Source organism: Benincasa hispida, chromosome 9 (assembly GCF_027475165.1).
Source record: "Benincasa hispida cultivar pf3 chromosome 9, pf3_genome.v1.1, whole genome shotgun sequence".
NCBI classification, from domain to species: Eukaryota; Viridiplantae; Streptophyta; class Magnoliopsida; order Cucurbitales; family Cucurbitaceae; genus Benincasa; species Benincasa hispida.
In genome coordinates this window covers 33,882,587-33,902,045 of record NC_143486.1, presented here as the reverse complement: position 1 = coordinate 33,902,045, position 19,459 = coordinate 33,882,587, and the positions used below count along the sequence as shown (strand labels likewise).

The following is a 19,459-nucleotide window of genomic DNA, read 5'->3' as shown; positions in this document are numbered from 1 at the left end:
TGATGTACTTAGTTTATAGTCTAATTCGTAAAATATTATATGAAGAATATATTTGCAAAATAACTAAATATACATATACATATATAACAAAGTATGTTGAGTATATAACTCTATAGAAATGATACTAAAATTAAAATTTAGAGTATGTATTATATAACAACCTTAAATCTATACTTCTTATAAACATATTTAGAATAATCTGATATATATTTGAAATGCCATTATATATATTTGAAATAAGCCTCGTATACATAAAAAACAAAAGAATGAAGATTTGTAAACCACAATTATACAATAAATGCAGTCTACCGAAATTGAAGATTCTTCAAGAAATGCAGTCCATCGAATATTATAAATGTCATTTCGAAAAAAAAAATCTCATTAATCCCATATTAAATATATTAAAATGGAAATGTATATTTACACGACAATTTTTTTTTATAAAAAAAATGGCTACAAAGAAAATCAGATATATTAAAATAATTGAAAAGGTTTGAATTGTCCAAACTTATGTTTAAACGTCTTCAATAAAATAATGTAAAATTTAGGACATCTATAAAATATACGTTTATGATGAAGGCCAAAATGGTCATTTTGTCGAAACAAACTTCTAAAGGGGTTAATTTCGTCCATTTTTCTATTTATCTCTACTTTTTCCTACTTATTCTCTAGTCTCTACTTTTTTTTCTCCGAAGTTTTACATTCTTTATTTCTGATTTTATGTTCTCTGTAAAATGTTTATATTCTTTTCTCCCCAATTTTTTTTCTCTAAAATATTTGTTAATTTCTCATTTTTTTTCCTCTCTCAACTTTCTTTCTCCCTAATGTATATGTAATAATTTTTCACTAATCATTTTTTCTCAAAATTTAATCTCAAAAGACAACCCGTCTTATCCTACTACAATTGATAGGTGGTCACCATGGATTGAACTCATGACCCCTTAGCCTTTTAGGCCATGATAGTTATATGATTTCTTGATTTATAACTTTCTCTCTTTACCTTTTAAATTTTCACATCCTAAATTTGGATTTATTATTTTGTTAGGGTAAATTATATTGTCTCTTGATTTTATATTTATTTAGTATAAATAAGTAGTTAATCCCTTATCTTAAGCAATAAAACTAAAGAATATAAACAAGTAAAGAGTGTGAAGCCAAAAAATTTAGCAAGAACAAAAAGCCCCAAAGTACTTACTACACAATACATATAAACCCTTATTTTTCTAATAATTACCCATTTGAAACCTCAAAACACTCAATAGAGAAATCTCTTCACTCAACAAAAACAAACACAAAAACAAACACACCTAAAAACTTCTGCAAGTACATCCTTCATATGGATCCCCATGTAGGCTTTGCCAAGTCCATATTAGGAAGTAACAAAGTGGGGGCATTTGGGTCTTTCTTAAACCAGCCAAGTTGCTCAAGAAGCATATTGAACTCCTTGCCTGCTAAGTAGGACAAACCTGAGGCCCCAAACCCTAGAGTAATGTAATAAACTAGGGTTTTGGCATACTCTTGCCAATTGTTTGCCTTTTGAACATAAGCTTTTGCGATCGCGAGTAAGGCAATGCATAGAAGAGAGGAGACTGCTACGGCCGCGAGCTTGAGATCGCCGTCGTCGGTGTCACGGAACGAGAAACCATAAACGAGCGGAGGCAGAAGTCCGAAGACCAAGAATGATAGGATGGCAGTTGTGAAGTGAAGAAGGTAATGGTGTCTGTCCCCTAAGGTTTCTTCATATGGATCTACTTCTGCTTGATCAACTCCTTCATTTGATTCTTTCTTGAGTTGGTTTGACTTGAGTCCAGAGAGCTGTGAAATAATTAACCCAATTATTGAATTTAGGGTTTGTGTTTTAATGAGGTTTTTAAGTTTAAATGGTATTACTATTTTATTTTAATAATAATATTTATTCCATTTTGATTTCTAAATTTAAAAAAGTAACTATTTTAGTCACAAAACTTTTTAAAAACAACCATTATTGTCATTTGTTATATTACACCTTTTCAACTAAAAATTGCTTATTAACCAAATGCTTTGTTTTAACCTTGTGTTAGATATTATTAATTTGATGAAATCAAAATAAATGTAATGACCCAAAATACTTCTTTTATTTAAAAAATTTAGAGACTAAAATAGAATTAATAGAATTAATTCATGAAACACGCACACGCATGCGTTAGATAGGAGAATTAACACACATATGTTGGGTTAGATAGAGAAGAGAATTAATAATAAGCATATAATACTATATAGTAAAAAGATTAATGAAAGGAAAATATGCATTAGTAAAAGAAGAATTAAACAAATGCATGAGTTTCATATATTTAAAGTGAAATTACTTACATTGTTTGTGATGACAATAAGACCCGTAATCAAGTTTGCCAATGCCAAAGCTACAATATTCTCTGCAAATTCAAATTACATACCATATTTATATAATTAGGTGATAATATTTTCACAGATAATATATAAACATCTTGCTAAGGTCCCAATGATTTTATTTTATTTTTTACCTCACAATATATATATATTAAAAAACAATTTCAATTCTTCGTCGAATTTCAAAAAGAGAAAAAATTGTGATACTATTTTATTTAAATCCTATTTAATTAGAGAGTTTATACATTTTTTAAGAAACGCTTGAATTCTTAATCAAATTCTAAAATAAAAAAAAAAAGTTGGTGAAAATTATTATTTTTTAGTTTCCGTTCTTGAAAATAGTGTAGGAAAGGGCCCATAATTGATTTTAAAAACTAAAAAATAAAAAGCAAAGGGATAACAAACACACTTTAGTTTTTAAACCTTTGTTTGATTGCAAACATTTTTAGAAAATAGATGACAAAATAAAAAAACTTATATGTAGAAATAATGTAGGTAATCTTTAATTTTGTTTTTTAAAAAAATTATCAAACGAGGTCTAAATTTTTTTTAAAAATATTAATTACCTGTTGGAGTACTTGCACTTGCTGCAGAGGTTACAATGCCCAAACTTGTGATGACTTCAGTTAAACCTCCATACACAATGCTCTTCATTATCTCCAAACTTCTGCCTCCTCTTCGGCCCGACGCTTGTTCGGTGCTGACCGGAGGAATCGTAATGGCGATTGAGTCGCCACCTTCAACTTCAATGACTGGTTCACGAGAAATAATGGTAGGAGAACCAGCATGGCTTGTAGGGGCAGTTCCTCCTATTGTTGATGCAATTTCAAAGTTTCAATTAATTGTGCTTCTTTTTTTCTTAACATTTTTTCGGTCTATTTTTAAGTTCCTACTCGATGATCATTTTGTTTTTATTTTGATTTTAAAAAATTAAGTTTATTTTCTCCTCCTCCTCCTTTTTTTTTTTTTTTTTTTTTTTTAATGAATTGCATCCTTCTCAAATGAATTCTGAGTCAAATTAAAAAGATAACTTTTTAAAAGCTATGTTTTTGTTTTTTTTTGACTTGATTTTTTAAATTATTGGTAAAAAGTAGATAACATATCAAGAAATTTAAAGATGAATGTAGTATCTATAGGCTTAATTTTAAAAAATAATTAAAAACAAAAAATAAAATGGTTACAAAGTGAGACCTAAATATTATAGATTAAATTTTAAAGTCATAAATAATAAGAAAATAGTTGCCAAAAATTAGGAAAATTATTTCAAATAGTAAAACTGTTGAAAATATTACAAAATATAACAAAATTTTGGAGCTATGAATGATAGATGTTGATAAACACTGATAGCTTCTATCAGTGTCTAACAATGTCACTGATAATAACCTTATAATTACCTATATCAGTTGGAGTTGGAATTGCTGGCTTTTTCTGACCAAATCCTAATTGAGAAGAGATCCAAGCACCTTAATAATCAGAAAAAATTGTCAGAAACATAACCAATGTAGAGATAATTAAATATATATTTCATTTCATTTTTTTAACAAAAGAAAAAAAAGTTTTGAAGAACTTCTTTTCTTATGTTAATTAGGGTGAAACAGTAAATATATTATTATGTTCATTGGATAATAATTTATTTTATTTAAGTTTTACTTTTTAATGGTGTTTTTAGCTAACTTTTAAATCTTTTGTTTTAATTAAAAAAAAAGTTATTCCTTTCGTTTTGAAAGCTCAAAATAAAGCCTTTTACCACATTATTCTCTATTTTCTCTCCACCTTTTAGAAGCACTTTTAAAATATACAAAATTTTCATAAAAGAAATAGATTATTATTTGTGACAAAGGATTTAATTTTTAGAATTTTTATTTTGAAACAATTAATAATTCAACAGTATTGGTCAACACTATCTTCATTTTAAAAAGGAATATATAATATGCTAAATCTAAACTAAACTTACAAAAACTATTGTTTTCAATTTTTGACAACCTGGCTTGGGTTGTAAAGACATTGACAAAAAAGTAGTCTTCAAATAATAATAATATGATATTAGAAAATTAGAAAATTTAAAAAGAATTAAAAAGTTAGAAGTCAACTAATAAGAATATGTAAGAGCTCACCAATTGGAAGAAGAAAACTAAAGCAATTGCTGCATATGATCCTTCCACCACCCTCTTCGCTGGAATGGATCTCACCATCATCCACACCAACCTCTCCGATGACATCCAGTCCGGGGCTCCGTGGCCGTGTCTCGGTCGGTATATTAGTCGATGACGGTAGCGCCTCATATGCTCCATCCTTCGAATCCGACAGTGGCCGAGGAGACCGCGATGGCGACGATGGAGTGTCACGGAGAATGATCACTTTTGTAATGCAATTTTTGCAGTTGGGGCAATAGAAGTTGTGAGAATTAGGTAACTCGTAGAGAGTTTGTAAGTATAGTTCTCGTTCATCTTCGAAGGGTTTTCGATATATAATCTCAGTAACGCTATTGCCCCCACCGATGTCGAGAAGCGACACGGTGGAAGGTGGTGTTAAATTATCATGATTTTTGTCGTTATTATTACGATTTAAAATTAGAGTCTTGTCGATCACATGAGGGATGTAAATGATATCAGCTTCTCCAGTTGGAGCAATTGCTTTGCCACCTGATTTTAGAATTTCTGATCCACAAAAACAGAAATTATTAATATATATAAAATAAAATATCTCACAAGTATAACTCATCTATATCTAAAGATAAATACTAATACACCCATTTTTGGACACTACTCAATAAATTCAATCACACACAAAAATTAAATAAAAAATAATTTAAAAAACGAATAGGTAATGTTGTCATATAACTGTAAACTATGATAGGATAATTAAATGGGAGGTAGAAAGATATGTAAAAATATATTTTTGAAATATAAAATTGATTTGTAATTCAAAATACAATATGAAATTCAATGATAAAAGTCAAATTTGTTATATTTATATAAAAACTAAAAATTACAACATTTTAAAAATAAAGATATTGAATTAATGTATGCTCTAGCACACTCATCCCTATCTCAAAGAAGTACTATTCTCATACTTTACAAAAAATAAAAATAAAAAATAAAAGAGAGAGAAAGTGAAAGATTGTATCTTAGCATGGTGGAGAGAGAAAGAGAGAAAGAAAGAGAGACTTTATTTTGAGAGAGAGATTTTTCCTCTACATTAGATGGAATTTTTTAGTGGAGGGAATTGAATGACCAAAATAATATCATTTTATATATGTAACCATCACTTTGAAACAAGGAAAACTTTCCTTTTATGTTTAACCAATATTTTCCCTCAATTTTTTTCTACTTATTTTATTTTGATTGTTTAGCTTGCAATACTTTTATTTTCTATCTTACAATTTTATAACTCATCAATACGAAACTTAACCCTTCTAAGGATATGTTTAGAATACATTTTTAAGTGTTTCATTTAAAAAATAAATTGTTTTGAAAAAAAATTAGAATGTTTGACAATTACTGAAAAAACTTTTGAAGTGTATTTTCAACGATTTTTGTCTAAAATATTTAAATAAAAATGAGTTTTTTTTGAAAAACATACTTTTCTCAAGTCAATCCAAATGGACCATAAGTCTCTAAGATGTAGTTACGAATTCAATTTCAAAACTTTCATATTCGTGTCTGTATTTAATAGATCTTTTAACATTTTTTAAAATTAATTAATAACCTAAAATTGAATTTTGTATCTAGCTAGTTAGAACATGCGACTTTCAATATTATGTTTGATAGATTACTATTTACATTTTAAAAATTTTATTCAATAGTTTAATGATCTATTTAAAGACTTCTTAGACATAAAATTGAAAGTTTAAGAAGCTTAATAAATACCTTTTAAAGCTTAGAAATATATATTTTTAAACACAATAGAAATTTTTGGACTTTGTGTCACATAGAAAGCTTAAGGATTTATTTTACATAAACCAACTATGATATATGGACCTCCAAAGTTTCTATTGTAGTATTTCAACTTTTAAAACAACAAATTATGATATCTTATTAAAATATAATTAAACTAGTCAATGTTATTATTATCTTTTCACCTAATATTTGCTAACTATCTAATATTAGATTCTACTTAACAAGTTGCAAATAGTTGTATTGTATTATCTTATATACATAGTTTAGAAACCACAAATAATAATAATAATAATAATAATAATAATAATAATAATAATAATAATAATAATACAAGAAATAAAATAAAAAAGGAAGCCGAAAAACCCAAAAATGAAAGTTAATGATTACCAAAATAGGGAAAAAATATGGAAGTCGAGGTTGAAAATCGAATAATAATCGTAAAAGTAGACGAAAAAGAGATTAAAAAAATCCAATAAGATTGAATTATAAAAAATACTTTAAACTTTCTCATTTATTTAAAAATTAAATAGTCCAAACAAATAATAGTATCAACTTTTATAAATTTCAATAATTTTTTTTATTAAAAAAACAAATATTATTGGCATATAAATTCTTTAAATTTTTGGAAATCGAAATATGAAATGATCTACCAGTGATTTAATAGAAAATTTAGATCGTCACATTGTGTTAGGTCATCGTCACAAATTTCTAAATTCCAAAAAAGTGGTTTGAAATGTTTAATATCTATAAAAATTCATTAGTAATATTATAACTTTTGAAAATATAAGAATATTGTTGAAACAGATGACAAAATTTAAGAATATTTGTTATATAAATATATACTGAACATATAAACATGAAATAAAACAAAAAACACAAAAAAAAAAACCAAAAAACAATAGTACAATACAACGAACCAATAATAAAACGGGAATATTTCAATTGGAACATGAATATGTTAGTGATTAAAAAGTAAAATGGTTGGAATATGTTTTTAAGAGTAGAAAGGGTGAAAAAATACCTTTAGGTGATCCGTCTGAGTACATTTCATCGCTATCAGAAGACGAAACTGTGGTCAGGTGCTTCTCACGTGACTTTGTATCTCCGGCAATGGGTTCAACCGCCGCCGGCATCGCTGCAACGTCTTCCATTACAAGCAAGGCTGCGGTCTGGTACGGTCGCTCACACGAGAATATCGGTGTCCGAAGCTTAAGGCTCTACGGAGAAAAAAAAAAAGAGTGGAAGAGGGGGGGCTTTTATTAGCATTTTTAGAATGTGAAGGAAAATGGCCACTTGCTATTATTTTAATAATAAAACCCTAAGCGATGGCTTTGAAAATTTGAAGCAAACTAATTAGATAGATAGGATCGTGCTTTCACATTCTACATTTCACATGCTCTCCTTTTGTCTTTTCTTACCATTTAATTCCTAAATTATATATATTATAAAATACTCCCGACCTTTGCCCTTTTATCTTATACATGTTGTGTTATAGGTGTCTCATGGGGATGTGTTCCTAACGAGATGAAGAATCCCCGATTTAGTGGAAAATGAGAGAAGTGAGAGAGAGCAAATCTTTGTGAGTTAAATGGAATATTGTTAGAAATTTGATGTTGGCAAATTTTTTCAAAGATGTTATGGCAATTGTATCATGTGATATTTGACAGCTTGTACCTTAACACCGTCCTTCAAGATGTCTATGTATTTGTAGTTCTAGACAGTCTGATGTCCTATAGATTGCTGATTTCATATAATACTTTTTTCTTTTTCTGAAAATTTTTGGGTGTTTATTCCCTCGATTTTATTCCTTTTCTGGGTTGTGCAGGGTTTTGTTTTAGGGTTGTTTCCTCCTTTCTACTGTGCATATTTAAGAGGATGTGGTTCTCATATTAGTATTGGTCGCTTTGAAAAATATTTGAGTTGTTGTCTTGTGTTGGTATCGAAAACACAAGTGTGTCAATCCATGTAATTGTGAAGCTTTTGCTATTGTAAATCTTGAGTGTTTCTCTAGATCGTGTGGAATTTTTCTACTACAATTTGAGAAAAAATTCTCAAACTTAGGATGAGTCTAAGTTCATCAAGTGGAATGACTCATTTTGAAGGTGGAAAGATAAGAAGTTGAGAGTCTGTCTCACACTTAGGGGAAGCCTAATGAACATTCACTAATATTTTTATACTTAGGGAGGGGGCTAAGTACGTTGAAGGTGAAGAAATCTCACGCTTAGAGGGAGCTTAAGTTTCATTGAGAGAGAGTCTCACACTTAGAGGGGGTCTAAGTGATTATACCCTTAATTGGGTTATTCGAGTGTTACTTTCTGTTAGTGAAAATATCTTTTCACAAGCACATTCTCCCTGAGACGTAGGTGGTATTGCACCAAACTGGGTTACCAAACTCTGTGTTCTTTTCTAGCTTTACTTTTCTGAGTTTATCTTTGATGTTCTTGGAATTGCGGTAACATTGGGTGTAACAAGTTTTGTCGTGTGTTAGATAACCTTTATTTTCAGAGACAAAGATGAGGAATATATTATTGGTCTCTATTCCCACTATAATTTTTTATTTTTTAATTTTATTGTTTAATGACTTAAATAATTTCACATGTTTCAACAGAAAGTGGAACATTTAGACTATTTCAATCGACAATTAAATAATTAATTGAATTAATTAATTATTCTATTTATACTGGGAGGTTCAAATTTTTTTTCTTTATATGAGGATTCTCTATGTACAATTACCCTTTTAAAGTGTTTTTTTTCTTGTGTAAAAAACTCAAGTATTTAAAAAGAAAAAAACTTCCAATAGAATTCATATATTTTAATACATTTATTTTAAAATAAAAATAAATAAGGACTAAATTCTTGATGGAGCCCTATCCTTACAAAAATTAATAGAAAATTTTGCGGAGATGGAGAATGAAATGGGGATGGAGACGAAGAAGTCATCTTTATCCCTGTCTCGTCCCATAAATATTTCTAGTTTTAAGTCATCGTTTTATGTTACAATTTTAAATTTTAAGAAATTTTCATTTCAAGAATATTTCTTAACTTTTGAAATAAAATAGAAATATATTTGAAATTAATGACAAAATTCATATTTATTTAGCCTTATTTAATCAACCAAATTTTCCTTATTTATTTATTTTTCTTCGTCAATGCTTTTAACTTGAAGCTATAAATAATATTTAATGAAAATGACAGTTCATGATAACAAAAATAAATTTTGGTATTAAATGTTTTCATTGACTTTGAGTTGTCTTTGTTAATGGGTCATTAATATTGTTCAATTTCACATCCATTAATGTTGGTTTATTAATTTAATAATTCTCGATCTAATTTCAATAAAATTTAAATTATTATACTTTATATTATTTATACAATATGGTGCGATCTCTCCCATATTTTAAAACTTGTTTAGATCGATAACATGTCGAGATGAAGATTTCTTCATCAAAGAAGTTGAGATGAGGATTTAAATATCTAATATTATAATAGATGCTACCATATTTTAATTTGGGCAATGTTTAAGTTTACTTTAAAATGCATTTCTTATGTATTTTTTACCAATCAATTTTTCAACATCGTGAAAATAGTAAAAGAAAAATGATGTGTGGACTTTCAAATAATTTTCTCTTTGTAAGATCGTCACTATATATATATATATATATATATATATATATATTGAACAAATTTGATATATTTTTTCTACTTCTTCCTTAATTTCTTCTTTGGCTTACATCTTCTATGACTTTCTATATTTATTACCTCTCAGTGTCAATCCAATTCAAGTTCATAATTTTCTTTTAGTTCTTTTCTCTAGTTATTAATTAAACATAATTTATTACTATTAGAATATTTTCTCTTATTATATTCTATTAGAATTATCTAGTTAAGTAAATATGTATATATATATAATAAATATAAAATAGATTTATTTCTTTATTTAATTCAAATTGTTATTTTTATTTGTTTTCTTAATTCATTTATAATTCTTTTGTTTTCTCCCTAGGCATTTTTCATTATTGACATTCATATTAAGAACAACATATCAATCAAATATAATCTAATCGTATATAAATGAAATTAGTTATCTCTGTTTCATGATCTTTGCTTTTCACGCACATGATGGTATCGTATATTTTCTATTATATAAAAAATTGTATGGTATAAAAAGTTTATATATATATATATATGAATTATTTTCAAATATAGAAAAATGAATCGAGATATTTACAAAAATAAAAATATTTTATTGTCTATTTGTAATAGACTACTATATGTGTCTATTTGATAAATAGACGCAGATAATAATTTATCTTAAATTATCACAGATAAATGATTGCTATTATTTATAAATATTTTCAACAATTTGTCATTTAAAATAATTTTCCTTATAAACTTAGATAGATACAGATAGTAATTTATCTCAGTTTATCGCAGATAAATAGTTGCTATTATTTACAAATATTTTCAACAATTTTTGTCATTTAAAATAATTTTCCTTATAAACTTAGGTGAGTTATCACTTAACTCGAATCAGTTCACTTTTTTTAAAGTAAGTTATTTCAATTATTTGATTCTAAAAATAAGTCATTAAAATTTTAAGAATAAATATATTTAATCAAATTAAGGTATAATACAGATGAGGCTTAATTGGAGGAGAACAATAGTAGAATTTTTTTATATCGAAAAATAAAGGTAAATCAATATTTCTATTTTATTATATTATAAAAACTTATGTACATAAAAATAAATGTTTTCTAATATAAATAACAGAGGTTTTGTTGGTTAATTATTAATTTCGATATTGTTTTGAATGACTTATTTTATACTTTTATATCAATCCACATAAAGTTAAATATTGATATTTTTAAGTATAAAAAGATTAAATTTAAGATATTGACATTTTTAAGTATAAAAAGATTATGTACTTTGTTAAGATAAGTTTAGCTCAATCATATTGACATGTATTCTGATTTAAAAGGTCGGAGGTTCAATCGTACGTCCCGTAATTATTGTATTAAAGAAGATAATGATTTTTTAAAAAAATTATTATTCAATTATTTACAACCCGTAAAAATTATAGAGTTTTTAAATTATTTAATACCTAATACATACAGACATGTCATTGGAGAGGACAGTCTGATATGATTTTCAGCTGAGGTTGTTCCCTCGTGACAGGCCGATTAAATTGTTTTAGCTGTCCTTTCTTTGTTCACAAACTGTTATTGTTTATTTATTTTTTGACAAACATTTATCCACAAACTAAATTGGTAATAAATGTTTGGTGGCTTTTGTTGCGTGTTTGGTAAACCAACTAATACACTATCAATAAATTCTATTTCTAAAGCTATCATAAGTTCATGAACTTTTTTTTGTCCTCAAATAAAAATCACCTTTGGTGTATAAACTTTGATGGAAAAAAAATTTACATCTCTCAATTTAAGTCTCTAACAATTTAATGTTTCTACTTTCATAATTTCTTAACAATTTAGCTTTTGTATCTTTTTTTTTTTTATTATTTTTTTTTTATTTTATGAAAATTTAGTGTCTATAAAAAATATTGTTAAGATTTAACTAGATTTTTTTACATACGTGATCACTAAATTCATTAGAGACCCATATATATTTATAACCATAAAGTCTAAGTAGTTAGAAACAAAAGCCAACAATTAATGCTGATGAGGTTTTCTCATTAATAGAATTTGAAATTAAAAATTTAAAGTATGAAAGCAAATCTGGTTATGTACTAAAGTTTAAAGACTATTACAAATTTAAAAGTACATTGACCAAATTATTACAAATTAAAATTTAAGCTGAGAAATATATGAACACGTCCAAACTAAAATTTAGAGACATAAATATAAATGTTTTAAAAATGATATGAAAATTATCATACAGTGACTTAAAAGAGAGAAGATTTGTGAACCAGTTTGTTTTTTGGGATATAGTTAATCAAAATATTTAAATGTCCAAAATTATTATAGATGTTTCATATCTTTAGATAATCATGTTTGTTTTATGGAAATATTTTTGAAGATATATATTTGGAAATACTTGGATGACTCTTTTTGTTTTGTAGGATTTCCATTTGGGAATGTCTTAAATTTATATAATGTTCCAAGTCATTACGGCTATTCATTAACTTATAATTAATTTGATATAACTTGAAAACTTAGGAAAATTTCAATGTGTAACACTTTTAGGGTTAATAATTAAATGTAAAATAATATTTTAAAAGAATTGCATATATAGCAAAATATATCATTGATATATAGATTTTACTCCTATTAACGATATGGTCTATCAATAATAGCTAGACTCTAAGAACTAGATTTAAATTTTGTTATATTTGTAATTTTTATATTGTGCTATATATGCTAATATTTTGGACTTAATCGCTATATTTGTAACTATCTCTTGAATTTATATAACATATTTATTTTTAAATTAATATAATTTTATAATTTTATAATTTATTTTTCTCAACCCAATAATATATATTAATTTAATATATTTTTTAATAAAATAAATGTCAATTTAAATTTAAATTTGAATATCTTTCTTAAAAAAATAAAAGAACAAAGAATGTGAAACATACATATTTTAGAAAAAGCTAAAATACATAGTTGACAGTATTTCTTTTAATTATAAAATAAAAATAATAAAGGAGAGTGATATATATATTAAAGAAGGGTAGAAAAAAGGTAAAAAGAGAAATCCTAAATACGAGAATCTAGAAAACTCATATTCTAAGAGGGTATTCAAAACTCTCGAGATGCCTTCCATAATGACATCCTAAGATCTTCAGACATCTTATATTGCTGTAAAATAGACGCGATACTCCAAATACAAATTTTATGAAAATCTTGGATTCTCACCTAATGAAAGAAAAGAAGTAAAATAATTTGAGCTTAAATGAAGCAAATTTGCTTGAAGTATATTCAACTCATCAGCCGGCGTCAAAATGACTTGGTTGGCTTAATTAAGCAATAACATTCTTTCCCTTCAAGAAATTACAAAACCAAGATATTCATTCAATCATTTTTGCTTCATTTTGAGGAAAAGAGTTTAATATGGCAGCTTTGAGATAAGTATTCTTATATATAAATATGGTTGAAGAAACCGATGTATTTCCTATAATTTAAATACTCCAAGTCAAAAACATTTTATTTTAAAAATATTATATGCCTAAACACATCTTAAAAGCTTATTCTAGGTGTTAATTCGAGCATTTTTTTTAGTGGATATGACATTCATTAATATGCATGGTTTAACATGTTATTAATAGTAAATATTAACAGGTTTGTTAATGTTTTTGTGCATGATAGTAAGCATATATTGTCATATGCCTACTTTTTTGTGTCACAAGAATGGTTTTAAGTTGCATAAGAAAAAGAATAAAACAAATATTGTCACGCAATTAATCCTATAACTCTAAAACATCATTAACATACAAATTCAAAACTTAGCCATAAATTTGAAAAAGAAATATATTCTACTTAACTATGTATACTTAGCCACAATTAGGCCCACCCACACACACATATATTTTGCTTTAGCCTACAAATGATTGATCTCCAACTTAAAGATGATCGAGAGAAATTTGCCACTGCTTGCAAATCTCAACTAATCAAATAATATATATAATCTCACGACCTAACTACTATACTAACTAGTAGCACAAGTGGCAAATTGGGGTTGAATTATAGGGAAGCATGGAATAAATTGCAAGCCTAAATAACCTATTGCTTCTTATAGATTAACCAACAATTTCATATCATATACTGAAAGTCATTTCTAAGCATTCAATCACAAATCTCAAGTAGCACTACAAGAAATCTAACTTCTCCTGACACCACATTTCATCGAAAAAGTGTGAAAAATTCGTCGGGAAAGCCTCTCCTGACGAATAAATGATCGTCGGGAGTTTGGTCAAGAGAAACCTGTCAGGAGAGGATCTCTCGACGCACTTTTAAACGACGTCGGGAGTTATAGGGGAACTCCCGACGCACATGTAGGGCGTCGGGAGTTCCTAGAACTGCCGACGCCTAATATACGGCATTGGGAGTTCCTCCATAACTCCCGACACCGTTCGAGCATCGAGAGTTCCCCCATAACCCCCGACGCCGTTTGTGCGTTGAGAGTTCCACTATAACTCCCAACACCATTTTAAAGTGCGTCGGGAGATCCTATATGCGTAGGGAGTATTAAAATTTAATATATCATTTGTAATTTTTTAAAATCTGATCTAAAAACCTGTAAAACATATTAAACCAAATAAAGATTCATATAATTAAAAAACGAAAATGAAGTCCATATTATAACAAGTAAATAAAAAATTACAATATCCAAACGAAGTCGATACTAGAATTTCATAAACATTCATATCACAAATACATAAAAGAAATAAAATCAAAACAACATCTAGAACACATCTCGAAAACAACATCTTCAACAATTGTCCCAGCTCATCTCCGAACAACATTATACAATAAAACAAAAACATTGAAATGTTATATCGATAAACATCCACAACACGTTCAAACTTCAATACGGGTGATAATGAAACTCTACCCATCCCCCATGACAAACATGTAACCTCCCGAACATCAAAAACACACAAGACACCTCAAGAATGACCAACACACATAAAACTCAAATTTGTCCCCAAAATGGTTTATCTCAACCCCCCTCCCCACCACAACACATTAAACTTCATAAACATTCATAAATACACAAGATAGCCAAGTTCAAGGACAAGACGGATGTAATGAAACTCTACCCACCCCCCACGACAAACATGTAACCTCCTGAACACCAAAAACACATAAAACGCCTCAAGAATGACCAACACACATAAAACTCAAATTTGTCCTCAAAATGGTTTATCTCAATCCTCTCCCCCCCACAACACATTAAACTTCGTAAACATTCATAAATACACAAGATAGCCAAGTTCAAGGACAAGACGGATGTAATAAAACTCTACCCACCCCCACGACAAACATGTAACCTCCCTAACATAAAAAACACACAAAACGCTTCAAGAATGACCAACATACATAAAACTCAAATTTGTCCCAAAAATGGTTTATCTCAACCCCCTCCCCACCACAACACATTAAGCTTCGTAAACATTCATAAATACACAAGATAGCCAATTTTAAGAACAAGACGGGTGTAATGAAACTCTACCCACCCCCCACGACAAACATGGAACCTCCCGAACATAAAAAACACACAAAACGAGTAAACAATGACCAACACACATAAAACTCAAATTCGTCCCCAAAATGGTTTATCTCAACCCCCACCACAACACATTAAACTTCGTAAACATTCATAAATATTCATAAATACATAAAATAGCCAAGTTCAAGGACAAGACGGGTATAATGAAACTCTACCCACCCATACGACAAACATGGAACCTCCCGAACATAAAAAACACACAAAATGAGTAAACAATGACCAACACACATAAAACTCAAATTCTTCCCCAAAATGGTTTATCTTAACCCCCCTACCACAACATATTAAACTTCGTAAACATTCATAAATACACAAGATAGCCAAGTTCAAGGACAAGACGGGTGTAATGAAACTATACCCACCCCCACGACAAACATAGAGCCTCATGGAACCTCCCGAACATAAAAAAACATACAAAACGAGTAAACAATGACCAACACACATAAAACTCAAATTTGTCCCCAAAATGGTTTAACCCAATCTCAACTCACCCCCCCTCACAACACATTAAACTTCGTAAACATTCATAAATACACAAGATAGCTAACAAAAAACATATCAAAATCCAGTTGTTTGGCTACCATAACTGCAGGATAGCCAACAATTCTTTAATTATCATAAAGCTACTTAAGACATAACTACTTTGCTACCATAACTGCAGAATAGCAACATATTAGACAACTAAATAATGTAGTAATCATACCTAATTTGATGGGTCTCCTCTATGTGATCGTATCATGTCTTCAATCATTTTTTTTTTCATTTCTTCCATTTGTCTTGCATGATCCTCTTGCATTTTTTTTCTAAACGTCTTCAAGTTTCTTAATCATTGACTAAGACTGTTGGAAATTGACTCTAAATTCCTCCATTCCCGCCTCCGTTCCTTGAGTAGATGACGAGCTTGATGAGATGCTACTCCTTCTTGACTTAGGCTTAGGGCCCCAACCTAGGCCTTTTGAATATCCGAGTCGTCTACCCAAAACCGTCTCACAGATTTCATCCTCTGTTAGTGGTTGAAAACCTTCTAGAGTGGGGCTGGATTGTAATTCCAACATTTGATGCTAGACATAATAATTAAATGGGTAAGAATGAGCGACTAAAGTTAAAAGTGAAAAAAAAACACGATAGTAAAGCAAAAAATGTTACATGTGCATTTTCAGCTGTCTCATTCACAAACTTGCCACTTTTAAAGTGTGTTTCCCTAAATAGGTTAACACGTCCTATTTCTCGACCCTCCTTTGCCTGCAACTCTACCTGAATTTGCAGGAATGACTTCGATCCACCTATGTAGTCGAACGGTAATTTCTCTCTATTCTTCGTTATAAAAGTACCAAATTGGAGGTTTAAAGTTTTATTTTATATTTTTTAGATTAATATAGGGCTTTCATCTATTCATCATCTTCGAAATGTTAAATCATGCATGCTTAGGCTCTAAATAAACCAACATCATATCATTAGAATTTTATAATGTTTATCTCTAACGAATTATGACATGTTCGTTATAAAATTATTCTAAAAAATTTCAGAGAATTGTAAAACAAATATATTCTGCAAAATTGACGAGATATTAATGGGCATGATTTGTACAAAAAAAAATTCAGAGAAGATATTAATGGGCATGATTTTAATGGACATGATTTGTACAACAATTTCAGAGAATTAACAAAAGCGAATACAATATTGAAACACATTTTAATGGGCATGATTTGTACAACAATTTCAGAGAATTAACAAAAGCGAATACAATATTGAAATACATTTTAATGGGCATGATTTATACAAAAAAATGTTAAATAATGATTTAAATAAATATACAAGATAAAATAAAATGAGAAGATTACCGGCGAGGAGACGACGACGACGACGGGCAGTTGATTGCAGCTGTTGACCGAAGGGAGGAGCGGCAGTGGCGGTGGAGGAAAAATGGGAGAGGGAGGGAAAGGAGTTGGTGGAAAACACTTTTTATATTGTAAAAAGAGAAATGGGAGAAAAATGGGATGGAAAAAATGGGAGAAAATGGGAGGCGAGGTATAAAAGGATGGGAAAATGGGGAGAGGGAGGGAAAATGGTGAAGAAAAATGAGGAAAATGGGAGAAGGAGGGAAAAATTTGAGAGGAAGAGGAGGAAAAATGGTTGGCGGCGCCGGTTGGGGGGGGGGGGATGGGGTTAGGGTTTTGGGAAAATGGGGAAAAAAATGGGGGAGTGGGAAAGAAGAAGGGGTATGGTTTAAACCAGACCCCTCTCTCAACGAACGTCAAGAGTTCCCCAGGGAACTCCCGATGATCCTTTACGGCATCGGGAGTTGCCCGAGAACTTCCGACGAGCATTTATGTCGTTGGGAGAGACCGTCTCTCCCGACAACCTATTTAGGCGTCAGGAGAACTCCTTTTTCTTGTAGTGTAGTTTGTTAGACAATTAAGAGAAGAAGCAATTAATAAAGAAATTTAGATGGAGAGAAACCCATAATCAAGATATTAAAATTTCATTCAAATAAAACTCCCAAAATTTACATTGTTCCAAATTCTCTAACTAGAAAAGAGCTAGAACTATCTTCCTATGGAGGTGGAAAGGTGAAGTGAGCAAATTATGGAGAAAAAGGAAGAAAAATACAAGTGAAAAAAATTCGGTTGGAGGTTGAATAGAGTGTATTTTTCCACCCTAAAATGAAGAATTCCTTTTATAAACAGTGCACGCAACATTAAGGAGAGCATTGCAACGCTCATATCTTAGCGCCCTCAAGCTTTGCGACGCTTCGTGTTCGTGAATATCTGGAGTGTAGCTACACTCCAAGGCAGAGTTGCTACGCTCCATACAAAGTTACTCTCAGCCTTCAAGCGTAAAGCACAACGTAAGGTGGAGGGTTGTAATACTCTTAAGGGGTATTTTGGTAATTTTACATCATTTGAAGCCTGAATGCTCTTATTTGCTCCTATTTGCTCCAAATTAACCCCAAACGGTCTGTAATGGTCGATTCTACCTCCTAGGTATTCGAAACCTGTAAAAACACTGAATAAACACATCAAACACAACAACGACCTTGAATTAAGCAGAGCAAGATAAGACATTTTCAATGCTATCATAAGAAATTAAAGAAGATATACAAATTTAGGTAGAAAAACATTTGTATAGTACATGATTTAGAGATTGGATAAGAAAAATTATGCATCTGACTATGCGTGTTAAATTTATTTTAAATTTAATATTATCATTAATCTTTTTCACGTGCATTATTTTCTGTTTTATCTTTTTTATCTATTATTTTATTGGGTCAATTAAGCAAAAGATAATTTCCTAATTAAACACCTTGATGGGAGGTATCTATATAAAGATAAAACTCTAGGGACCGGTTATCTCTACCTTATAATGTAGTTCTTTTCTCTTCATCAAGAAACCTAATTAAGTTATAAAGGAAGGCCAAGAGAGAGAAACACAGTTCCTTAGAATACCATTATTATGGATCAAGACATGTTACTTTAATTAATGTTATTGTGAAAATCATTTAGTTCAAAGATCTTGCCATTTATTGTTTTGTACAATATTAGGGTTTTATTATAGAATCATGAAGTTAAATACTTACAAAGCAAACTCACCTGATTTTCAAGTGCTGTCAATGATAAATTTGTAATGTTGGAGAAGAGGTTAACTACAAAACAATCAAAAGATAACATACTGGTGTGGTAATTGCCATAGATACTTTGATGCTTAAGTCAATATTTGCTCAAAGGTGAGGGCAAGTAGTGTGTATGGGGGAGTAGAGCTAATCCTCCATAGGGTTGTCATGTCCTATATAGCTGAGTTTTAGTGGTCTTCCTTATCTCTTTTGGACAAGGAGACCTATTCTTTTCTCCTATTTTGAAAATGGACACTTGAGTTTGGGCCACGCCGATGCGGATGTTCCAAACACAAGAGTGTCAATCCGAATTGGC

General features: G+C 29.4%; 1 protein-coding gene across 1 annotated transcript; it reads right to left on the bottom strand.

Annotated features, from left to right (window-relative positions):
- Positions 1-1,147: 1,147 nt before the first annotated feature.
- Positions 1,148-7,574, bottom strand: LOC120086585 (membrane protein of ER body 2-like). Its single transcript, XM_039043312.2, has 6 exons — positions 7,306-7,574; positions 4,500-5,042; positions 3,780-3,848; positions 2,952-3,194; positions 2,350-2,411; positions 1,148-1,815 (listed from the first exon to the last, which is right to left on the bottom strand). The coding sequence occupies exons 1-6, from the start codon at positions 7,433-7,435 to the stop codon at positions 1,333-1,335; spliced, it is 1,530 nt and encodes a 509-aa protein (XP_038899240.1). The 5' UTR covers positions 7,436-7,574; the 3' UTR covers positions 1,148-1,332.
- Positions 7,575-19,459: the final 11,885 nt, after the last annotated feature.